Source organism: Silene latifolia, chromosome X, assembly GCF_048544455.1.
Source record: "Silene latifolia isolate original U9 population chromosome X, ASM4854445v1, whole genome shotgun sequence".
NCBI lineage: Eukaryota > Viridiplantae > Streptophyta > Magnoliopsida > Caryophyllales > Caryophyllaceae > Silene > Silene latifolia.
The window spans coordinates 158440295-158465477 of record NC_133537.1 but is presented as its reverse complement, the minus strand read 5'-3'; the positions used below and the strand labels follow the sequence as shown (position 1 = coordinate 158465477).

The 25183-nt window shown below is 37.4% G+C and overlaps 1 protein-coding gene, 1 long non-coding RNA gene and 1 other non-coding gene across 3 annotated transcripts; 1 reads left to right on the top strand and 2 right to left on the bottom strand.

The window, feature by feature from the left end:
• The first annotated feature begins 994 nt into the window (after positions 1 to 994).
• On the top strand, positions 995 to 1720 carry LOC141618674 (uncharacterized). Its single transcript, XM_074435757.1, has one exon. The coding sequence runs from the start codon at positions 995 to 997 to the stop codon at positions 1718 to 1720; it is 726 nt and encodes a 241-aa protein (XP_074291858.1).
• A 6898-nt stretch (positions 1721 to 8618) lies between these two features.
• LOC141624972 (small nucleolar RNA R71) lies at positions 8619 to 8725 on the bottom strand. The gene has a single exon (XR_012534773.1). It is a non-coding gene; the product is annotated as a small nucleolar RNA R71 (small nucleolar RNA).
• Positions 8726 to 19095: 10370 nt separating this feature from the next.
• Positions 19096 to 24828, bottom strand: LOC141623694 (uncharacterized). The gene is made up of 4 exons (XR_012533525.1): positions 24581 to 24828; positions 23597 to 23646; positions 21025 to 21078; positions 19096 to 19369 (listed from the first exon to the last, which is right to left on the bottom strand). It is a non-coding gene; the product is annotated as an uncharacterized LOC141623694 (long non-coding RNA).
• Between the last annotated feature and the right edge of the window lie 355 nt (positions 24829 to 25183).

Sequence of the window (25183 nt, the reverse complement as noted above, 5' to 3'; positions counted from 1 at the left end):
TCTTAAAGACCTTCAAAAGCTACGAAATATTCATACATTACATGTAAAAACGATTCCCCATATTTGCAATTTTACATGACTTTTTAATCATAACACTCACTCCAGAATTAACAAAATAGAATACTTAACAAAAATCACACAATGAAATTTTCTATGTAAACAAATCAAGAACATGAAAACCAATCAAAAGCAAAGGAAACAATAGACCAAACTTTTAACAACCTAAACAGTGGTCCGGATTAACTCTGGACCTAATCGGATGGTTGTAAATTTACTTGAGAATGAAAAGGTTAATAAATAAAAGTGTAATATATAGTAGAATATTTTTTCTACGGGAAAATGGACCAAAAAGTAATGGAAATGATCGGTACTTGTTCAGAATAAGGATAAGTATATGCATCAATATCTTCCATATTATCATGTGTATATTATGTAGAATATGTAATCTAGTTGGTTAAGGATAGTTGAGATTTGGTAAGATATTATAGGAGTAATATTAGGAAGTTAATATTAGGGTAGATCGTTTGTACATACTATATATGCGTGTAACATCTATGCTTTTGATCAATGAGAATTACATTCATCATCTCGAGTTCTAAGTTTCACATGGTATCTCGAGCCGAAAAGATCCACAGTTTCTCATAAACACACAAAAAAAAATCAATCAAATCAAATCAAATTCTTTCAAAACTAAGGTATTAAATTCGAAATTCTACATCATGACCGGAGATGACGTGAAATCAAAGGGAAGAGGGAGCGGTCCAAAGACAATTCCCATGACATCCCCGTTGTATCTTCATCCATCCGACAGCCCTAGTTTGAATGTCACACAAATAATTTTCGATGGCATAAACTATGATATGTGGGCCGATGCTGTGAAAACGGATTGGATGCAAAGAACAAATTGGCTTTTATTAAAGGACGAATCAAGAAGCCAGCAAGCGATGGAGAAGAAGATAGCCTTGAACTAGTGGCGTGGCGACAGTGCAATACGATGTTGCGAGCATGGCTTCGGAATGTAATAGACCAGAAGCTACACCCGAGTATCACGTTTACCCAACCAATCGAAGATATTTGGGAGGAGTTACGGGTAAGGTATTCGGCAGGAAACGCCCCTAGGGTTCATCAACTTAAGAGTGAGTTGAATGAATGTAAACAAGGCAAGGAAACGGTTGTGGAGTATTACACAAGGCTTAAGACGATTTGGGACGAGCTAGCAAAATACAGTAAGATAAAAGACTGTAATTGCGGCGCAGCAGTGTCCATAGCAAAGGAGAAAGAGGAAGAGAAAGTACACCAGTTTCTAATGAGACTGGACTCGAAGCTATATGGACAAGTTCGAACAAATTTGTTGATGGAAGATCCGATAGCTCTATTGAATCGTGTTTATGCCCTAATACTCAGAGAAGAGCGACATGCTTCGCTCACAAAGATAAAAGAAGAATATAATGATGCGGCCATGGTAGTTAAAGTGAATGGCAAAAAGGGTCAAGGAAATTACTCGAGAAATGATGAAGAGAATTCAGAGAGACCACCACCACCACGATGCACCTATTGCGGAAAATATTATCATAAGGAAGAGGATTGTTATGATAAGCATGGGTACGAGGAGGTGAAGGCGCGAGAACGAGGCAGAGGAAGGAGAGGAAATGGAGGCAGCCGTGGAAGTGGGAGCCGTGGAAGAGGACGAGGCCGTGGTATCACCAAGCATATGCAGTGACGGGAACTGGAAAAGGTGAGGAGCAGCTGAAGTCGAACATTCCGTTCACTGCTGAAGAGATAGACAGGTTGAAGATTCTGTTGAAAAGTAGTCCCGAAGGAAGTGAAAAACTCCAAGGTATGAAATTAATTGTAAATTGCGAATGGTTAATTGATAGCGGAGCATCTCACCATATGACGGGAAAGAGAGAATACCTGCCAAATACTTGGGAAACGGATGAAGCCACGGTCAGTTTGCCTGACGGCAGGCAGGTTAAAGCCACGGTTCATGGCGAAGTGCGATTGAGCGAGAATTTCATACTGAAAGACGTGTTATTTGTGCCTTCTCTTACTTGTGATCTTATTTCTGTCCAACAGTTGATTTATGAAAACAATTGTCTAATAAAATTTTATCCGGATTATTGTGAAATACAGGACCGGACTACGAAGACGATGATTGGACGGGGTGAGCATTGAAGAGGGGTATATTACTATCAACCGAGCAAGAATGAAGCAGCGGGTCACATAACGGTTGATAAAGAAAGTCGTTTATGGCATCGAAGGGTAGGACATCCTTCAAAGAAAATTTTTTCTCGTTTTTCTTCTTTAGTTGGACGAAATTATTTTTGGAATTCAGACGATGCTTATGATTCTTGTTGTCGGGCAAAACAATCCCGAACCCTATTTAAGTCTAATAATAGTAGATGCGATGTTTTGTTTGGCCTTATACACTGTGATATTTGGGGACCATATAAAGTAGCGAGTTTAACCCGTGCCCATTATTTCCTCACCATAGTCGATGACCATAGTCGAGGCGTATGGATTTATTTAATGAAAGAAAAAAGTGAGGCCGGGGATTACATGAAAACTTTATGTCAAATGGTAAAGAATCAATTTGAAAAAAGTGTCAAAATTATACAAAGTGACAATGGGACGGAGTTGTTGTCTGGACATATGCGAGATTATTATGATGAAAACGGGATATTATTTCGCACTAGTAATGTCGATACACCCCAACAAAATGGTAGAGTCGAGAGAAAGCATCGCCACATACTTGAGAAGGCGAGGGCACTGCGTTTTCAGGGGGGGCTTACCTTTGCGGTTTTGGGGGGAATGTATCATGACTGCAGCGTACCTAATAAATAGGACACCCACCCCTTTGCTTGATGGAAAAACCCCATTCGAGCTTCTTTATCGAAAACAGCCTAAACTCGATCATTTAAAAGTATTGGGTTGTTTGTGTTATGTCCATAATAAAGAGCGCACCAAAGACAAGTTTGGGGAACGGGGGAAACGGTGTATTTTTATTGGGTACCCACATAGCAAGAAAGGATGGAAAGTTTATGATTTACGGGACAATCGAGTCTTGGTTTCGCGTGATGTCACTTTTTATGAAAATGTTTATCCATTCTCCATTTCTACAAATGAATCTCCATCATCTCTGGACATCATTCACAATAATAATAATCATCAACCTGTTAAGTAAAAACAGTGACGAACAATTCGATCACGTTGTAAGAGGGAGTGATGAAACAGGCGATGAGAGTGAAGGAAATGAGCAGGGGAATGATCAAGGAAATGAGCAAGGGAATGATCACACGCGTGAAGATGATGAGCAGAACATTAATCAACCAGACTCGGGGAATGTCGAGCATGAAGAGAATGTGAGAAATGTCGAGCAGGAACGACAGATGACGGGTGCACAACCTGAGCAGGAGACCATGGGTAGAGGTGCAAGAGAAAGATTCGAACCCACATGGAAGAAGGATTACTATTGCAAATCAACAAGAGTAATTACCCCAGACTCAAATGCTCACCTCGCACAATCAAATTCCTCAAGGTCAGGTACTCGCTATCCTTTAAACGATTATGTTGTGACTAATTGTTTTTCAAATAATCACAAAGCTTTCTTAGCTGCTATTGATAATGAGCAAGAGCCGAGTCATTACCATGAAGCAGCAAAGGACAGGAAATGGAGGGAAGCAATGAGTAGAGAAATCGAGGAATTAGAGAAGAATGAGACATGGAAGATCGCCACATTGCCAAAGGGAAAGCAGCCAATAGGTTGCAAATGGGTGTACAAAATTAAGTACCAAGCAGATGGCACAGTGGAATGATACAAAGCTCGATTAGTGGCACAAAGATTTACTCAAGTAGAAGGAATCGATTTCCATGAAACATATGCACCTGTGGCGAAAATGGCAAGTGTACGATGTATGCTAGCTGTAGCTGTGTCGAAAGGTTGGTTTATTGAGCAATTGGATGTGAACAACGCTTTTCTACACGGAGACCTTGAAGAAGAAGTATACATGAGGATCCCTCAAGGTTTCGAAAAAGGAGGGGAAAGTAAGGTATGCAAATTGCTTAAATCAATTTACGGGTTGAGACAAGCTTCGCGTAACTGGTTTGCGAAGTTGGCTGTCTCAATGATGAGTTACGGCTTTATACAGTCGGTGGCAGATTACTCTTTGTTTACCTTTAATCGAGATGATTGTTTTATTGGAGTACTTGTCTATGTGGATGACATGATCGTTGTAAGCAATGATAAAGAAGCATGTGCAAAGTTCAAAAGATTCATGGATAAGAGTTTCGGGATTAAGGACTTGGGAAGGCTGAAATAATTCCTAGGTATAGAGGTAGATCACGGCAAGAATGGACTGTTCTTGAATCAGCGAAAGTATGCAATGAGTATCATAGAGGAGACGGGAATGGAAGGAGCAAGAACCGTGTATACTCCAATTCAAGCAAGGCATAACCTGTCTTTAGCGAAGGGATATGTGCTAAAAGACATAATGAAATATCGTCGTCTAGTTGGAAGGTTAGTATACTTAACCATTACGAGGCCAGACCTTGTTTATACAGTGCATATCCTTTCGCAGTTTGTTAATGAAGCGAGGAAAGAGCATTGGGAAGCAGCATTGAGAGTCGTGAGATACATAAAGCGCAATCCGTGCAAAGGGCTCACATTGAAGAGGGAATCAGACTTGCAAATTAGAGGATATTGTGACTCGGATTATGCGAGTTGCCCATTGACAAGAAGATCAATAAGTGGCTATTTTGTTTCATTGGGACAATCGCCTATATCTTGGAGAGCGAACAAACAAGTGACAGTGGCGAAATCGACGACGGAAGCAGAGTATAGAGCTATGGGGGCGGCAACGAGTGAATTAATATGGGTAAAGTCGTTCCTTGCTTCTTTAGGCGTTTTCCATACTAGTTCGATGAGTTTATATTGCAATAATCAGGCGGCCATTTACATAGCAAAGAATCCCGTGTTTCATGATAGAACGAAACACATTGAGATAAACTGTCATTTTGTTCGGCAACATTTGGTGTCTAAAGAGATTAAAACGATGCATGTAAGGAGTAAAGAACAAATAGCGGATTTGTTCACAAAAGCGTTGGGAGGAGAACTATTTGATCATTTGCAGTTCAAGTTGGGACTCGGTGTTCCTAGAGCTCCAACTTGAGGGGGAGTGTTAAGAATAAGGATAAGTATATGCATCAATATCTTCCATATTATCATGTGTATATTATGTAGAATATGTAATATAGTTGGTTAAGGATAGTTGAGATTTGGTAAGATATTATAGGAGTAATATTAGGAAGTTAATATTAGGGTAGATCGTTTGTACATACTATATATGCGTGTAACATCTATGCTTTTGATCAATGAGAATTACATTCATCATCTCGAGTTCTAAGTTTCACAGTACTCCCTTAACAACTACACAAATTTCATGCGATTATTCTATGTATTGTTTGATTCTACGTTGTAGAAAAATCATATCCAACTATTCCCTCCGTTCAGGTTATATGTTTACACTTACTTTTTACACAAATATCTAGGCTAGGGGCAAAATTACACAACTACCCTCACTTTTTGCATTGTTCCTAGTGTATTCTAAAGCAACCTTTTTTCCGTGAATTTGCATACCACTTCCTTCTTCTCTATCTCTGCTCTTTCTCATAAAATCCTCTATACACTTTCTCATAAATCATTGAATCAATTAATCTACATAATCAAGCAATTGACTCCTTAATTTACATAAGTACAAGTACTCCTTATCCTCTTCATTTTTTAAGTCTTTCACATACCTCTTATGGTCTCAAATGTGAAGATCTAGGGTGGGGAGAAGTGCTGCATCATCTATGGACGGTGAGATGAACAACATGGGAATGTGGGATAATGGTAGGGTGGTTGAGGTTGGGGCTTGGACGAGATCATTTTAACAATGGCTACTGAGTGCGTTGGTGGTGTTTTGAATCTCAGGGCGGTAGCACTAAATAGGCTTCGTTGTGTGTTTGGGTGTTTTGGTGAACATGGTGATGGTTGTAGGTGGTATGGGCGTAGTTGTTTAGGGTGGGTGTTTTGAGGATAAAGTGAACGGTATGGTTTGGGTCCTTCGAGATCAAGGATGAGGGTAAATTTGACATTTCATATTCACACTTATGTTTGATGCGACTCATATTTGAGCATATTTAGTCCCCGAATTAGCCTCGTTCTTATGCTTTTTAGTGCATAATTGGGTCATTTATTATCTTTAGTTTCTTGTTTTGCATATTCTTTGAGGTTTTGATCCTTTGGTAGGAAAGGAGTGCAAACCATGCATTTTCATGGCAAAATGAAGCTAAATTGATCAAATTCAATGGCCAAGCATCAAAGGGAAGACAATGCTAGAAGGCCTATGTAGGAAATAAAGTAGATTGGGCAATGATCAAAGGATCCTTGCATCTCCAACAAGATCTCTGAGGATTGTTGAAGAAAGAAAAGAAGAGAAGTGACTGTGAAGGAATTCGAGCGTCGCAGTGCCCAGGACGAGCGTCGCCCTACTACAGTCCGAGCGTCCTGAGGCCAAGACGCTCGTCTTGAGGCCAAATGATCCGATCGTCCCGACCCACAATCCGCTTGGATTCTGCTGCAGTACCAACCGTCCCTCAGCCAAGACGCTCGGGACGAGCGAATTACTTGAAGACCACCAAAACGGAGATGAGCATCTCCTTGGAGAGGAGAACATCCTCAATTTTTCTTAAGGGTCTTAATAGTCATTTAAGCCCTTAGTAACCATAATCTTTGTACCTAATCTCTAGTATTAATACCCCATTGTACTACCTAGATTAGCATGTCACCTTAATGTCATCTTAATAGCATCTAAATCAAGTCCTAATACTCTCTTAATCTTATAATCAATTCTTAATTTAGCATTAATACAAATCTCATTTCTTAATGATTCCTTAATTTATCTATTGTTCATCATTTATTTTGGGTAATTAGAAGATTATTTGGGTTTATTTGGAGGATTTACAACCTTCCATCAATCATCAAGTACTTCTATTATTCTTTGCTTTATTATTTGGAATCATCTTTATAGGTATAATTATCTCTTAATCCTTTTTAATTATTGTTAATCATCTTCAATTGTTCATCATGTTTTGCCTTGCTAGTATGATTGACAACCTTGTTAGCATGTTAAACTTGATAATGAGTGAGTAGTTTCCTTAACTAGGGTTAATGGGGAATTAGGGGAAACCAACACGGGGATTGATTCATGCTTAATCTAATATGTTTTCATAATTAATTTGCTTGCTTGTTGTAATTCCAACTTATGCACATGTTATGTTTGATGAAATGTGAGCCTATGAATCCTTGCATTTTTTACCCATCACCTATCTTTTCAATGAGACTTGTAAGACATAAACCAACTCGAGTCTCATTAGACCATGCATATAGTTGGATAGGGAGGATTAATTCGACTTGTAGGTGTTGTACAATCTAATCGATTCGGCTCCGGGACCCAAACCTTCCTAGAGATTGTAAAATATACACTAACTCGATCCCATCACAACAATAATTGCTTGCATCTAGTAGAAAATATGTTTGTATGATCAAATCCCATGAATTCCCTATGAACCCATGACACCCTAGTGCTTTTAATCATTTGTTTATATATCGTTTTAATCATCTTGCTTGCTTTCATTACTTTATTTACATTGTTATTTAGTTTAGTTGATCTCCTACCTCAACCCAAATTGTGACACCCTTAGACACAACCATTTGCAATCGAAAATCCTACATCAATACCCGTCCCTTGGGATCCGACCTTTACTTACCTCTTTACTAAAAGTAGAGTATTTTGTGAAGTTATAAATATTGTTTTGGTCTAGGCAACTCTTAACGACAAGTAACCGAAAAATAGCACCGACCAAAAATGGCGCCGTTGCCGGGGACGGTGTTAACTTGATTTTATTTTCTTTGATTGCTTTTTAGTTGTGTCTTTCTTTACGTTGGGGAAGTCAAACTCCTCAAGGTTTGTTCTAATTGTTTTCGAGTTGTTTGATATTTTGCATGTCTAGGAGATCAGAAGGTAACTTGTTAGCCATTGATCTTCAAATTGAAAGAACTTTGACCAACAATAGAAGACTTGCTAGAAATACTTTGAGAGGTATTGGTAAGATTGTGGACATTCAACCAAACAATATTTAGTTTATCAACCCTTTTGCAAGAGAAGGAGAGGATAACCCAACACAAAACCAACCAAAAAATCAACCCACATTGCCTAAATTTTCATCACATTCTGTACCAACCGAGGAGAACCAACCAAATGGTACTCCCACACCACAACACCGGTAATTTCATTGTAAAATCCGCATTTATTCAATTAGTCGAGAGAAGTCAATTTGGGGGGATGCCTAGTGAAGACCCTCATTCTCATATGGAGACTTTTTGTGACTATTGTGATGCGATTTCTCAAACCGGAGTTAATCAAGACAAAATTCGATGGGTCTTATTTCCTTTTTCTTTGATTGGTTCCGCGAAACAATGGTTAAAGAGCCTTGATAAGGCTACTCTTGGTATTGACTCTTGGAAGAAATTGGCACTTGCTTTCTACAAAAAATTCTATCCTCCGGAGAAGACTAACATGTTGAGAGCCCAAATCACCGGGTTCAAACAAAGGGACGAAGAATCTTGGTATGAAGCATGGGAGAGATTCAAGGATACTTGCCGATCTTGTCCACATCATGGACTTAGCGAGTGGTTCCTTGTACAACGATTTTGGAATGGTCTATATGAAGACTCCCGAAACATTCTCAATATGGGATCAAATGGTATGTTTACCGAAGTTGATGATAATCAAACATGGAATAAGATTGAGGAAATGGCGGTCCATAACTCACAATATAGTAGACCTCGTAAGGCTCCTATAGGAGGAAAGCATGAAGTGGATTCTATTACTCAATTGGGTGCTCAACTTAGTGCTCATATTGATACCATTAATTTGAAGTTTGAGAAGTCTATGGCTAAGCTTGGAGAAGCCTCCAAATCTAAGCAACATGTTAATGCCATGGTGGCATCTTCATCAATTCCAAGTGGAGTATGTGAGAGTTGTGGAACTTTGGGACATGACCAAAGTGAATGTAGGGGAACAAGTGAACAAGTGAATGCTTTCCAAGCATACAAGAGTGGTACCCCTTATTCCAACTATTACAATGAAAACACCAAATTCCATCCCAACCTCTCATACAAAAGCCAAATTGTTCAAAACCCTCAAACAACATACACCCCCACCTCCAATGAGAAACCAAGCTCAAAGACCCTTTTAGAATCAAAACCAAAGTTATCAAAACCAAACTCCATACAATCAAACAAATGACCAAGGTTTTGATGTTCAAAAAGCGGTCCTCCAAATGCAAAAAAAACCAACAAGAGTTTTTCACTCAAATGCAAAAAGATAGCCTAGCAAAAGACATCACCATTAACAACATACTAGCTCACACAAAGATGTTGGAGACCCAAATGGCTCAATTGGCATCTTCAAGTTCACAAAGACAAAAGGGGGAATTACCACCTCAAGGTAATCCCCCAAGACAAGAATCGGTGAGTGCTATCAATTTGAGGATTGGTACAAGGTATGAAGGGCCGAAGAGACCCGTTGATGAAGAAGTTGTGAATGCTAGTAACAAGGAAAGAGTTGTTGAAAACTCTAAGAAAGAAGAAGAACCCATCACCATTCAAGAAGTTTCAAAGGAGAATGAAGAAAAGGCTAAAGAGAAAGAGCCTATTGTGATTCGGCTTCCGTTTCCAAGTCTTCAAGCTAAGCCTAAGTTTGATGAACAACTTGGGAAGTTTATGGAGATTGTCAAAAACTTGGAAGTCTCAATTCCATTTACGGAATTAATCAATCACGTTCCGGCCTGTGCGAAATAAATGAAAGATATTCTTACAAAGAAGAAATCCATCCGGAAACTTGAGACTATTGCTTTCACTAAGGTGAGTAGTGCCATCCTACAAGAAAGTTCACCTGCAAAACTAAAGGATCCGGGAAGTTTCTCTATTCCATATACCATTGGCGACACCACGATCAACAAAGCTCTATGTGACCTTGGGGCAAGTGTGAGTGTCATGCCATATTTGGTGTGCAAAAGGATAGGAATGGGAGAGCTTAAGTGCACTAATATCACACTTTAAATGGCGGATCGATCAACGAAGACACCTTTAGGGGTATGGGAAGATGTGCCGGTAAGAATTGGCAAGTTCTTCATCCCGGTGGACTTTGTTATTGTTGATATGAAGGAAGACTCCAACATTCCTATCATTTTAGGAAGACCTTTCTTACACACTGCGGGAGCGGTGATTGACGTGAAACATGGAGAAATCACCCTTGAAGTGGGAGATGAAAAAATTACTTTTAATCTTGACAAGACAATGAGAGCTCCCCGCTTACATGAGCCGTGTTTCATGGTTGATCATTATAGCCGAGAAAGTGATAGAAGAAGTTGGCATCTCAATGCAAAGAACAAGCTATGGGTAAAGAATCACCACCCATATGGGAGACGAAAATGGGTAACCTCCAAGATGCTCCGTCCAACGAACAAGGATGTTTCAACAAGAATGAGATATTGAATAACTCACCACCACTCATGACAAGAGAAGAGGAAGGCCTCATTGGCCATAATGACAAGAAAAAAGAGGAATTGTTCTTATCAACTCGTGATATTATTGGGGAACAAGTAAATGAAGTATGCGGTCTTTGGGATGATGAGTTTGAGGGGATATGCAATCCCTATATCGGTAATGATATGACCCAAGATCATAATGAAGAACAACGTGTGCAAAGGTCTATTGAAGATCTTTATCATGACAATGAACAAGCTTTCGACTACTTTTTCAAGGTGTTGAGCAACATCAACAACACCATGCATATGCCCCCTTGACATCTCATTTATGGATGAGAGTTTGGTGGAGTCCTCCCTAAACCACCATTTGTAAATATTCTAACCCCTTAACTTGCATTTTATTTATTTTATTGCATTTTTGTCAATTTTAGATTTGTATTTTTATGCCTTGATCAAGATTTTCATCATTTTGAGAGAAAGTGAGGGAGGGACTTATGTGATTATTGATGTGTAGTGTTTTGACATAGTGTGGGGATAGCAATTGCCTAGGCTATCCAAGCCTTCGTAGTGCCCCCACAATGAAGACCAAATGAATGAAGAGTGAATGACACGGGTTATGAAATACCCACGGATGGACCTGAATTCGTGTGGTAGAGGGAGAATCCGAGCGGCCCAAAGGGAATTCGCTCGTCCTGAATATAATCCGAGTGTCCTGGGTAGGATCCGCTCGTCCTGAGAGAGCTGGAAAAATAAGTTTTTGGTCTGACTGAGAATCCGAGCGTCCCACCTGAGAATCCGCTCGTCTAAGTCAGGACGCTCGTCCTAAAGAGAATCCGCTCGTCCTGCAGCTGGTAAAATTTGGGATTTCTCCCTGACAAGGAATCCGAGCGTCTCGACAACAATCCGCTCGTCCTACCTCAAAAATACGCTCGTCTTCCTCAAAAGACGCTCGTCCCAGCACGTCTTTTTCCTAAAGCCAATTGCAGCAGAATCCGCTCGTCCCGACATAAAGCCGCTCGTCTCCCCCATGAATTTCAAATATAACGGGATTAAAACCCCAACTTTCCCAATTCATTTACTCATTCACAACATAAACTGTAACACCCCCATTTATTCAGGAGCCTTTAGCTAGAATCCCAAGTAAATGAGAGCGTTACCATCTCGGTTTCCCGAGGTAATGAATAACAAAGTACAACAATACCAAAGTACTTTAAATTAAAACTTAGCGATTACATGTTTATTACAACTTAACCAACTAAAACTTAATATAAAAACATTTACAATTCGCAACGAAAATAAATAAAGTGATATAATTATTCTATGTGATCTAGACTTCAACTATGGTCCAAGTCAAGCTCTCATCCCAATGCTCCCAAGTCAGCTAATCTTTAGTACCTGTCAAATCTGCTCCCCATAAAACGGTTCACCGCAGGTGTTCACGAATACACTGTCAACCACGAGGTTGAGTAGGATAATCACACAACATTAAAATACAAACTTAACAGATGTAACACGCACGTGGAATAAATACCACCACCAATTCCCATCATAACAACACTAGTCGTCCCGGTCCGTGACCAAGGCTCCACGACACCGTCGCCCCGCCAACTCCTGGCCCGGGGATAAGCATAAATGTCGTCCCAGTCCGAGACTGAGGATAATCTCATAACTAATTGTCGTCCCAGTCCGAGACTGAGGATAATCTCATAACAATCTCATGTCCCGAAATATAAACACAAATGTCGTCTCAGTCCGCGACTGAGGATAACCGATAAAACAGTATCCCAATACGAATAATCCAATCCAATAATAAACTGTTGTGATTCATCAATCTCATAAGTTTACATATTGAATATGTGATAAATTAATTTAGTCATAAAATTAATTCTAGATCTTATGCATGCAAAACAAAATACAAGAGTGATGAAAAACGGTTCCTTACAAATGTATTTTTGGCTATTAGGGCACTAGTAAGGTCTCCTTCCTTACTTAGTTCTTGAGCTTTCCAAATGGATGAACAAGATTCAATTATGGAATCTCTCCTCAAGGATTGTACCAAGGAAATCCTTCTTAATACAAATATTAATTTGATTACTAGAATTAATATTTGTCCCCTTAAAATTACTAATATTATATGTATACTACTTCTAGTATTAAGAGAATAATATTAGAGATTTATGTGAGTTTTGAATTTTGTTCAACAACAAAACCTAGTGAGATAAGATGTATTCAAGTCAATGAAATAATTAGAATGAATTAGTGTAAAATAAGAAGAGAAAAACTTCCTCTTTTTCTCTAGAGTGGATGGGTGGATGGAGGGGGAAGAGTGCCCAATAGCTTATGATGTTTCTCTTCACAAGAACAATAGGTATGCAACCCTATTAGTAGGTAATTATCATGCTACCCACTAATTAAACTAATTAAAGCACAAATAATCCATCCTCTTCCATTTACAGGGTTTACATATGTAAAATGGATCCATTTTAACTTTGTCAATTTGTTAAATTGTATTGTGTGACAAATTGGACATGTTACTAGACATGTCTTTTAAATAATGCATTTTTAACAAATTAAAAATCATTATATAAACAAAATAAATCACATACAAAAATTAACTAGTAATTCACAATTACCATTACTTAAAATGAGTCATATAATTATAAATCACAACTACTTGTATTTATAATAACCAATTCATTCTTATTTTATTGTTTCATAAATAATAAATAAACCTTAAGTAATAAAATAATTTAATTACTTAACACGAATCTTATTTAATCAAATTACAATACGATACGTATTATCACTCACAAAATCATTTGTTCAATTTTAAGGAATTAATTAACTTGTATCATCATACAGTTAATCAATTAATCAATTAAGAATGTTTCCCTAGAGGTATAACCTTATGTGATCAACTGATCACCATCGTCACACGACAGTAATGTCAAACTCTAGTCAGCCAATCATTACCGATTTATGTGGATCAGTTGACAATAAAATGTTACATTCCCTTATGTATTCTGAATATGAGATTTAAACATGTGATCGCATTATTGTCGAGGACACATACTCCAACAATCTCCCACTTGTCCGCGACAAGTGTGCGTCACCAATTCTCTTGTCCTATTACTATCTCCCACTCAATGCAAGGTGTCTTGCAGGTCGTACTTGCATTTGATCTTATCGTGAGTGGTTTCCTCGATCTGGAGAACAACTGTCTGACCGAAGTTATCTACCATAGATACCTTCCGAGCGTGGCCACGCATTTCCAGTTCATTGCTCCTCGAGTGGCCTTGAGATATAAGATAACCCTGACGGGGATGGACAATTCCTATTGCACTCTTCCCTTCGATTAGCCACAACTCATCATGACCCAAAATATGCCCATTAGACCCCAATTACGAAGGCCGCCGAACATAAATCAAAGTCACTCTGAAACTTTGTCATCTCAGACGAACAGTCATTAATCATAGAATTGACTCATAAGAATACCATAGTAGCTCTCGCCACGACCAGGCTATAAAAAATGCCAGAACTCTATAAGCGGTCATAAGCCCGGCAGAGTGTCCCCACAGTATGCCTATGTGATCAGCTAGTCATATCTTATGACTCTATGGCATTTGAACTTGTCATCAACCGCATCACACTCTAGTTACTTCGAGACGTCACCTCATGTAAGTAACTATGGGCTATTACTATGTCAATCTAGTTCACTTTAATGGGGTTCAACATTGTCTTAACAACTCATTTAGTTATGACAAAGAAATAAAATTAAAATTAAAATTAAAAGACAAATGCGATTATTCTATATGAACAAATAAAACACATTTTATTTCATATCAAATACTCTAATACAAACTGGGCATACGTTTAAGCTCCATGGATACAACATGTCCATCATGTTTCGCCTGCGATAAAGGCTTGGTGAGCGGATCAGCTAAGTTATCATCCGTCCCAACCTTACAAATCGCAATTTCCTTTCTTTCAATAAAATCTCTAGTGATATGAAACTTTCTGAGTACATGTCTAGATTTATTACTAGACTTTGGTTCTCTAGCTTGGAAGATAGTTCCATTGTTGTCACAATAGAGAGTAATGGGATCCTTGGCGGTAGGAACTACTCTTAGCCCTTCCATGAATTGCCTAATCCATACAGCTTCTTTGGCAGCTTCTGATGATGCAACGTACTCAGTCTTCGTGGTATAATCCGCAATCACAGCTTCCTTGAAGCTTCTCCAGCTGACGGCACCACCATTGAGCATGAATACAAAACCAGCTTGTGATTTCATGTCATCTCTATCTGTTTGAAAGCTCGAGTCTGTGTAAACCTTAACACACAACTCGGAGTCTCCTCCAAACACTAAGATAGAATCGTTAGTACTTCGCAAGTACTTAAGGATATTCTTCACAGCTATCCAGTGACTCTCACCTGGATTCTTTTGAAATCTACTTGGCATACTTAGAGCATATGAGACATCTGGACGAGTGCATATCATGGCATACATGATTGATCCAATAGCGGAAGCATAGGGAATCAATTTCATGCGCTCAACATCTTCAGGTTCGGAAGGAGATTGAGACTTGCTCGAAAAGATTCCACTACTCATAGGAATTAAGACTCTCTTAGACTTATCCATGTTGAAGCGTCGAAGAATCTTGTCAATGTAAGATTCTTGACTCAATGCCAATATCCTTTTGGGTCTATCTCTATAGATCCGGATACCCAGTATGTGTTGTGCTTCTCCTAAATCCTTCATTTGGAAATGACTTCCCAAATAATCCTTGACGGAGGACAACATTGGAATGTCATTTCCAATGAGTAGTATGTCATCCACATACAATATTAGGAACACAACATAGCTTCCACTGAATTTCATGTATAAACATGGTTCCTCAACACTTCCGAGTAAAACCATTTTCTCTTATAACATGATTGAATCGATGATTCCAGCTTCTAGATGCTTGCTTAAGACCATAAATGGATCTCTTAAGCTTGCACACCTTGTTAGGATTTTTGAGATCTACAAAACCTTCAGGTTGCAACATGTACACCTCCTCTTCTAAATGCCCATTTAGAAAAGCGGTTTTTACATCCATCTGCCATATTTCATAGTCATGAAATGTGGCAATTGCTAACAATATCTGAATGGATCTTAGCATGGCTACAGGGGAAAAGGTTTTATCATAGTGAAGACCCTGAACTTGGGTAAAACCCTTTGTGCAGCGTATGCGGTATGGGTGCGGAAGCGACTTGACTTGATTTGGGCAATTGTTCGTGGTTAAATGCCATTTCGGGAAAATTGAACGGATAAATATTTTTTTTGAGTTTTTTGTTGATGAATAGTACCTGTGAACAGTACACGTGAATAGTGATTTGAATTTCTTTTTTTGTTTTTGTGTGAACTTTGGAGATATTTGCTACCGCTAGACCTATAGCGATAACAATGGATGAATTGTTCGATACGCGTCAAACAATTCGACTTAAACCTTGGAGCACGTCCTAAGTTCAAGCAAGGTACGAAAAGCTCGTTCCGACCTCTTAAGCCAAACCAACTCGTGTAACAACACAAGAAGACAAGACAATTTCAGAGAAAACAATCTCAAATTTTAATTTCTTTCCAACCTGAATAAAAATGATCTACAAATGTGGCTTATATAGCCTCTTGGCCGAGTAGGGGGGATGGAGGGGTGACTACAAATTGACCCATATTGAATGCAATCAACCTAGTTCCTATCACCTTTTACTAAATTAATTCTATGTGAAAAAACTACATTGACAACATAGATTGCGAGGCAAGTAAAAGAAATAGGATTTGAATTTCCGCCACCCATTTCACACGGCAGCCTAGCCGTGGTCTTGTGAGTCCGTCTTCCTCGTTTTGCGCGCTTGTCTTTGTTGCCAATTCGTGACTTGAATTCCCGTTATTTTTATTTTCGGGCTTGTTTTTGAACGGAATTTATTTGTAATTCCCGCTGAAATTTATTATAATTTTTACCCCCCCTCTATACGCATCAACTCTCCCTTTCTTCAAAAAGAATCGCCCCGATTCTTGTACCTTTAAGTGTCGAGGAGGAGATGCTGGTTTTGCGTTTATCCTTTCCTACCCAATGCCCGGGTTGAACACCTTCGATGATTGTGGCTGATTCCACCCACAAACTTTACAGTTCCGAAACATCTTCTCCACGAAATGTGTTAGCCCACGAACTGATCTCGGAGTATCCTCAAAACCGTGAACAAGAAGGGTGTCATTCACCAAGGCTTTCCAATGTACACAATAGCATGTCGAACCGAAGAGACACACGGGTTCAGGTTTGATCCCAAGATTCTCCGGGGCTGTCCATCTCGTTTCCGATGTTGGATCATTGCAATTGAAAATGACATCGAATATAGGAGGCAAATTAAAATTGGCAGCAAGATTAGTCTCCTTCACAAAACCATCGTGAAAGAGTGATGAACCTTCTAGTTCGTTGATGTGCTGCAACGGTATGGCCTGGTTGAACAAGCAGAACCGTCCCGGACTGGATGGAACTTCATCATCGTAAACATCAAAGACAGGTGGTAAACTTGGATCAAACACCTTGTTCTTCCCGACAGGATCGTCTTGGTTTAAGGAAATCAAGAGCCGAAGCTCTGATACCACTTGCAGCGTATGCGGTATGGGTGCGGAAGCGACTTGACTTGATTTGGGCAATTGTTCGTGGTTAAATGCCATTTCGGGAAAATTGAACGGATAAATATTTTTTTTGAGTTTTTTGTTGATGAATAGTACCTGTGAACAGTACACGTGAATAGTGATTTGAATTTCTTTTTTTGTTTTTGTGTGAACTTTGGAGATATTTGCTACCGCTAGACCTATAGCGATAACAATGGATGAATTGTTCGATACGCGTCAAACAATTCGACTTAAACCTTGGAGCACGTCCTAAGTTCAAGCAAGGTACGAAAAGCTCGTTCCGACCTCTTAAGCCAAACCAACTCGTGTAACAACACAAGAAGACAAGACAATTTCAGAGAAAACAATCTCAAATTTTAATTTCTTTCCAACCTGAATAAAAATGATCTACAAATGTGGCTTATATAGCCTCTTGGCCGAGTAGGGGGGATGGAGGGGTGACTACAAATTGACCCATATTGAATGCAATCAACCTAGTTCCTATCACCTTTTACTAAATTAATTCTATGTGAAAAAACTACATTGACAACATAGATTGCGAGGCAAGTAAAAGAAATAGGATTTGAATTTCCGCCACCCATTTCACACGGCAGCCTAGCCGTGGTCTTGTGAGTCCGTCTTCCTCGTTTTGCGCGCTTGTCTTTGTTGCCAATTCGTGACTTGAATTCCCGTTATTTTTATTTTCGGGCTTGTTTTTGAACGGAATTTATTTGTAATTCCCGCTGAAATTTATTATAATTTTTACCCCCCCTCTATACGCATCACTTTGCAACTAACCTAGCTTTGTAGACATCATCATGTCCTTCTATGCCATTCTTTACTTTGAAGATCCATTTGCACTGAAGAGGTCTCATCCCTTCAGGTAAATCTACCAAGTTCCAAACTTGATTTTCATGTATAGAATTAATTTCGGATTTCATGGCTTCAAGCCATAAAGCTGAATTTGGACTAGAGATTGCAGCTTTGTAGGTGGTCGGTTCGTCACTTTCAAGAAGTAACACATAAAGACTTCCATCCTCTTAGATAAGTCCAACATATCTTTCAGGATGTCTTGAAATTTGACCTGACCTCCTTGGTTGTGGATTAACAACAAGATTAGATGACGAAGGAACATCTTCTTGCGTCTCTACTTCGGTTTGTGGCTCTTGAACTTCATCAAGTTCAAAATTTCTCCCATTATGTCTCTTAGAAATAAACTCAGTTTCTAAGAAGACAGCCTCACTAAACACAAACACTTTGTTTTCTTGAGGTTTGTAGAAGTAATATCCTCGGGAGGTAATGGGGTAACCTACAAAGATGCATTTTTCGGATCGTGGGGCAAGCTTGTTGTCGGTTTTTGCCTTGATGTAAGCATTACATCCCCAAATCTTCATATAGGATATATTAGGAACCCTTCCCTTCACTACTACATTGTGATCCTGTAGCAACAGTTAGCTATTGTTGCATAATGTCGTATAAATGTTGTTTTAGAGTTTATGCAACACTTAATGAAGTGCTACATAAAGTCTTGTTGCATTAGGTCATTGCAACACTTAATGTAACACTTTTCAAACTAAAGCAACACTTTTATAAAGTGTTGCATATGTTATGTTTATGCAATGCTTTTGTCAATTTCAAAGACAACATTTTTATTTGCTAATGCAACACTTCTTGTGAAAAAATAGCAACACTTCCTGAACTAATGCAATACTTTTCATGTTGAAAAGCAACACTTATAACAACCAAATGCGACATTTTTATTTTGTAAACGCAACACTAGTTACGTCCAATAACAACACTTGTAATAAACAAATGCAACACTACTTTATCCAAAGACAATACTTAATTGTAATTCTCACTAATTGTGCATTCAATTGCAAATCATTCCAAAATTGCAATACATTCAGTCACAAAATGAATGTCAATTACATTTCCAAAAAGAATCAAAAGTAGAACTTCGCAAATGTTTAAGTAGAAAAAATATAGCAAATGTTTAAATAGAACAAATGAGTAACGATTATTATATTAAGAGTCTTCATTGTTGTACTTTAGACCATATGTATGTTTCCACCCGAACAGAAAATCAACCCACGGCAAAATAGTAATACCTCAAATGCAACCTGTAACGTAAAAAATGGAACACAATTAGATTTGAGGATCGTGGAATATTTAAAGGCTTTGATTGTGCTTTATTAGGAAATATAATGCGGAGTAACCAAAGGACGGATTAACATATGGTTGATGAAAGGAAAGTTAGAGGTAATCCCATGTGCATAACAATAGTTATCAACAAATTACAAGCAAAAACTCAAATGGGAACAACAGGTTGTAATGCAAGAATTGCATTAGAGAATCAATATCAGATTATAACTGATCTTATTACTAGCTAATACAACTTGTAACCCTAGTGAAAGCTAAAAAAAAAAAAAGAAAAAACAAGCAAACCAAATGATTAACCCCAGCCAATGCCGACAAGCGGTTGATTCAATTAGTAAATCATAGCCATCTCAGCCAGGAAGCTAATTAAACCCATTCGTAAGTGAAGCCTGATCTTGTACTCGGACACTCGCCCACCCCAACTATAACCATATTGACACTACAATCATAGCTATCTCAGCCAACAACTACTGTGAACGTCACTATAAGGTATGCCTAGGCTGCAAAAAGTAAGATCACATAGAATAATAACAAATGAACTTCCTGCCCTCCAATTAATAGAGCTTTTGCAACCTTGGTCAAGCTTAAGCCATATTAAATTTGACAAGCCTAGCCAGCAATGAAGAAGATATTGTTCTTTCTGTTCTTTGTTCCCGCATTAAAATAGGGGGCAATTCTCATCAATCACTCCTCACATTCATCGGCAAGACTTACGGGAGAAAAGAGAGAGAAATAAAGAATCAGCAATGAAGAAGATATATACATACCTTAAGATAAGTACTCCTTGACAACTTCATCAACATAATCATTTAAAAAAACCTCATAAATATCAACTACAGGCTGCAAACAAAGCTTTAGCCAATCTTCCAGTGACTCAGTTCTTGTGTTATCAGGTACACAATAATTTTCAGAGCATTATATATTTACAGTTGGTTTCCGTCTCATTTTCAGTCTTACACATTAGAAACTGTGGTTTTGTTTTGGTTCAGGAAAAATCTTTCAAAAGAGGACTTGCTTATATTGTTGCCCAGGTTGCCGAATTTGACGAGTACACTAATGATTGACTTTATTTGAGGGAAGGGACTCTTCTGCCAAAGTAATATAATGTTAATCTTTAAAATGGTGGATGTTCAACTTGGTCTGGTTCTCCTCAAAGTTTATTAATCACACTACTATAATCACAGCCAGGCCCCGATACAATTCAATAATGAATTTGAACAATGAAAACAATACTTTTAATTATATAAATGATAAAAATAATTGAAATTGGAGTATCATACCTTTTGACAAAATACCAATCAATTATATCGACAAAATCCCAATCAATTCACCATTTTGTGATTGAATCGGGAAAAAGAACAAAAAACATTCAAGTTTATCATTTATCATTGAGTATGCTCAAAGCAACAATCATAAAAATAAGCATGTTAAGTGACGATGCTAGAGTTCACATATCATGCTACACTTATTTAAACTATCATAAATACTTGTCTAAGACGGTTGGTTATACACAAATTTAATAGGGTGTGTTTGCATCAGTTTAACAATTATATTAGTATAAAACCGCCTTACAAAAAACAAACTCTTTTACTAGATTTCCGAAAAACCTATTGTATACCTGATATCCAAGTCCAGTGAGCATTGACTTCAAGACTCCCTCCAAATTTGACCCCTAAAATGATAACAAAAAAATAATAATAAGAATAATAATAAAGCTGGCAAAAAACCAAACAACTAATAATACTCTTTTTGTATCATTCTTTCGTTAAACCAATCCGATATTATATGGTCAATAAACTAAGATCAATATTGGGTATGCAAAAAATGTTACGCTAATCTCAATCCTAGATTAACTAATTAATTTAGGATTAATTAACGAGAATAATCCATACTATAGGTGCCCTTCTTATATTACTCCACACTATGCTTTAACTCTCTTTAATCCATAGTATCTTACATCCTTCTTACATTGAACCCGAGTGGCTGGCTACCTGATTAACAGGTAACATATCTTACATGAATTGAATTATCTAACCTTCTTCCACATAACGCACTACTTCTCCATTGTTACCCAAAACATTGTGTCCATTTTCCTACCTAAAACATTCAAATCAGACGATCTTCATTAGCTCTCACCGATGCGCTTAACATTACACCTACTTTGCTTCTCTACATCACGGGGTGCTGCTTTATGGGTCACCTTCATTGGTGATTTGGTGGCACCATCATGTTCAACTATTTTACTATTTTTTTTCCTTTTTTTTTTCTCTTCAAAATTCAATATTAATTCTTCCAATGGCATCAATATTCAATCTTTATACAATTATTAGCAACAAAATTCGATTTTCTTGGTGCCCTTGTCATGAAAATTTGTTTATTTTTTTTTTCATTAGTACCCAAACAAATGAAATTGTTGATGATTATACTCCGTCTTTATCTTTGTTGTGTAATTTGACATTTTGTGGGTTTTTATTAATTGTTATTTGGATTGAAAATTATACGAATTTGGCAAATCATCAATTTGGGAATTTGAAAATTTAGATGTTTCAGCATATTTTATAATGGTGGGTATTTGTTGTGCGGTTTCGATAGCGGCATTTCCGTATTTGCATCCACGGAGATCGACTTTGTCTACAGTGGTGGTAAAGGGATGGTGGGCCTGGTGGCTGAATTTGGAACTGTTGTAGGGGTGGTCCGTTGGTGGTGGCCTGATGAGTAGGATGTGGGGTCAATGGTGGTGGTTGAGTGTGGTGATAATGGTGGTGTTAGATACTTAGATCTATAGTCGGTGGTTGTTAATGGTGGTAAAATGGTAATGGTGAAAGGTGATGATAATGAGATCTTAAATAAATAAAAAGGATAATATACATTACCTGAATTAGTAGGTAACAAATTGAATAAGTGCAATCACGGAAAGGATGTAGGATAGTTTGGATTAATGTGAGCTAATGCATAGTTTGGATTAATATAAGAAGGAGCCAAATAATATGGATTGTTCTCATTAATTAATCCATTAATTTATTAGGCGAAAGTATAGTTTGACAAGTATCAAGTTATGAGAGCTACTATCAATCGATCTATACACAAATATAGACAAGATGAATACACAAACATAAACAAGAGCAACTGTAATATGATACTCCCTGCATCACAAATTTTATTGTCATTGTCTTCTATACTTAATTATTATCCTCTTTGAAAGCTATTGATCGACCCTCGAGGAAAAAAGCTTATAAACAAATTTGTGTATCTATTGATTGACCCATGAGGAAAAAACCTTATAAATAATTTGGTTGTATCCTGATGGCTACTGTAAATTCACAAAAGGGAGAATCAAGTATAAACACACATAGAAAAAGAATACATATAAAGACTCAGCCCTTCCTCCTTGTGGCGGTCACAAGCTTGTGAGGGATATTTTAATCAAAGGTAAACAATCAAATTAATGGAACGAAATCGATAGTTGATTAGTCTAAAGTTGGTTACATTGTCTCACATGCAATGTTTCTTAGTTAAACCTATCCTATAATATATGGTTAATAAACTAAGATTAAAGATAGGTATACAAAATGTTGTAATGTTACACGTCTTTCCATTGCAAATCTTCCACTAGGAAGAGATTTTTTCAAAAAGATAAGAAACTGGAGAAAGTTTATCCATGGAAATCTAACAACTGAGTGGTTATTTCCAACCCTTTTATCAATTAGCCTTTGCATACCTGACTAAACTAATTGTTATAATGTTACGTACACATCTTCCCTTTGTAAATCTCCCACTAGTCAGACATAAACATTATGTGACCCTAAATTATTGTAACCCTTTTCAGTAACATTGGCGAGATAGGATAGTCACAACTTCTAAGTATTCCCCGAGACGCGAAATCCTAAATACAACCATTAGACACAGATGTATCTCGAAATGTCTGTTTTTTAAAAAAAAAATTCATGTCTTTGCCTAAATTAAAGTGGTGTCTTGGAAATGGCGTAAATTTTCCACCAAATCCTCAATACACATGACGCAGCTATAGTGACGCGTCAATGTAACAAGTACTCATCTTCTTCAAGGAGTGTCAATTATCTATATTTTCAGAAACAACATTCCTATTCAGATACTATATGAAGTCTCAATATTTAGAGAGAAAAAATTTGGCAAGGTCTAAAAATGGTTTAATGCTCAGCCAAAGTACATACCTATCAGCTATCAGATAGCACTTCCCGTTTCTTTCCTTGTAGTGCTTAGCCTGATCAATCAAAACACGCAAAACATAAGAACACATCTAAATAAAATGCATCTAGCATAGTCCATAATGATGACCTTTCTTTTATTCTTAACTTGCTTGAATAATTGATTAGTTACAGTCGTCAAGTGTCATAACACGAAAAGTGGCATTAAGATAAAAACTTAGGTAGAATATTCAACAAATAAAATCTTGAACACCGATATCTAAATATTAATCATAGACTACTCTTAGCATATGAAGTCTATCATATTTACTCAGAACATAACTAAAAGGATATTCTTTTAAAATTTCTATTTCCAGAATATGCATTGTTGATCGAACTTCTAATGTCAGGGAACATCGTATTACAGGTTAATGACTGAAATCACAGGCATAAACTAGATTTTTTCAAGCCTTAAGTTTTCTTATCTTATAATCACAAAAGTATGAAATATAGTAGCTGAAGCTACTGCATAAAACTATAGCTCATTTCACTGAATCGGGAGGATTGTTCTTGTTTAGTACTACTTGAAATCACAATTTGCCAAATGCCCATGACAAATAGCTATTTTGAGTACTTGATTGTATGATACCAGATATTCGAAACCCCAGGAAAAATATAAAATGTGAAAGAAATAGTAACGAAACGAAACAGATGGCCTTGAACCCAATTAAGACAACTAAACAAAATCACTGATTTGAAAAGCAAATTTCTTCTAATGCAGAAACTTATTTGCATTCCGAACAAAAGAAAACTTATCTTATGAACATAATTATGTAAAATATTGCAAGCCAAATGCCCATGACAATCTAAATGGTACTCTTCCTACAAAAGCCATCTCGACAACATCAAGAAGAGTGAGTGCAATTACAACCAAATATTATCTCTGATAGTTCACACAAATAAAACGATAAGAAATAATTCAAAAGAAATTATATTGAAATCGGAGTATACCTATGGATAGAATCTTAATCAATTATATTGAGCGCTGCTTGATTGTATAAAAAAGATGACTTCAACAGTTCAACTATAATAATCCCAATTGAAATCCTTTATTGAAATTGGATGATTTCTTAATTAGGATTAGAGAATGAGTGAAAAAATCAAAAATAGGACTTTAAAACCATGGTTTTGATGAAGTAGAAGAGACGTGTTGTTAGGTAGACGTTTCTAGGTTTTTTGTTTTGTTTTTTTATTCCCTTTTAGTTTAGTCTTTGATGATTAGTATCCCCAAAAACTAAAATGGCCCCTAATTTTCACTCTAGTATTTAGGAAGGCGGTAAATGAAAAAAATTAATAGGAATATGTGACACTAGTGTTGCTTAAGTGTTGCAACAAAATGCAACATTTGTGTTAAAATGTTGCACTTATAGTAATACAATGCAACACTTTTCTTAAAGTGATGCCCTTTATAAGTAAAAGCAACATTTTTGAACAAAGTGTTGCATAATTAACTCAAAATTGCAACATAAGCATAAAGTGTTGCATACAAAATGTTGCATTACGTCTATTTTTGTAGTAGTGCTTCCACATCTCATATGGAGTCTTTTCGGTTGC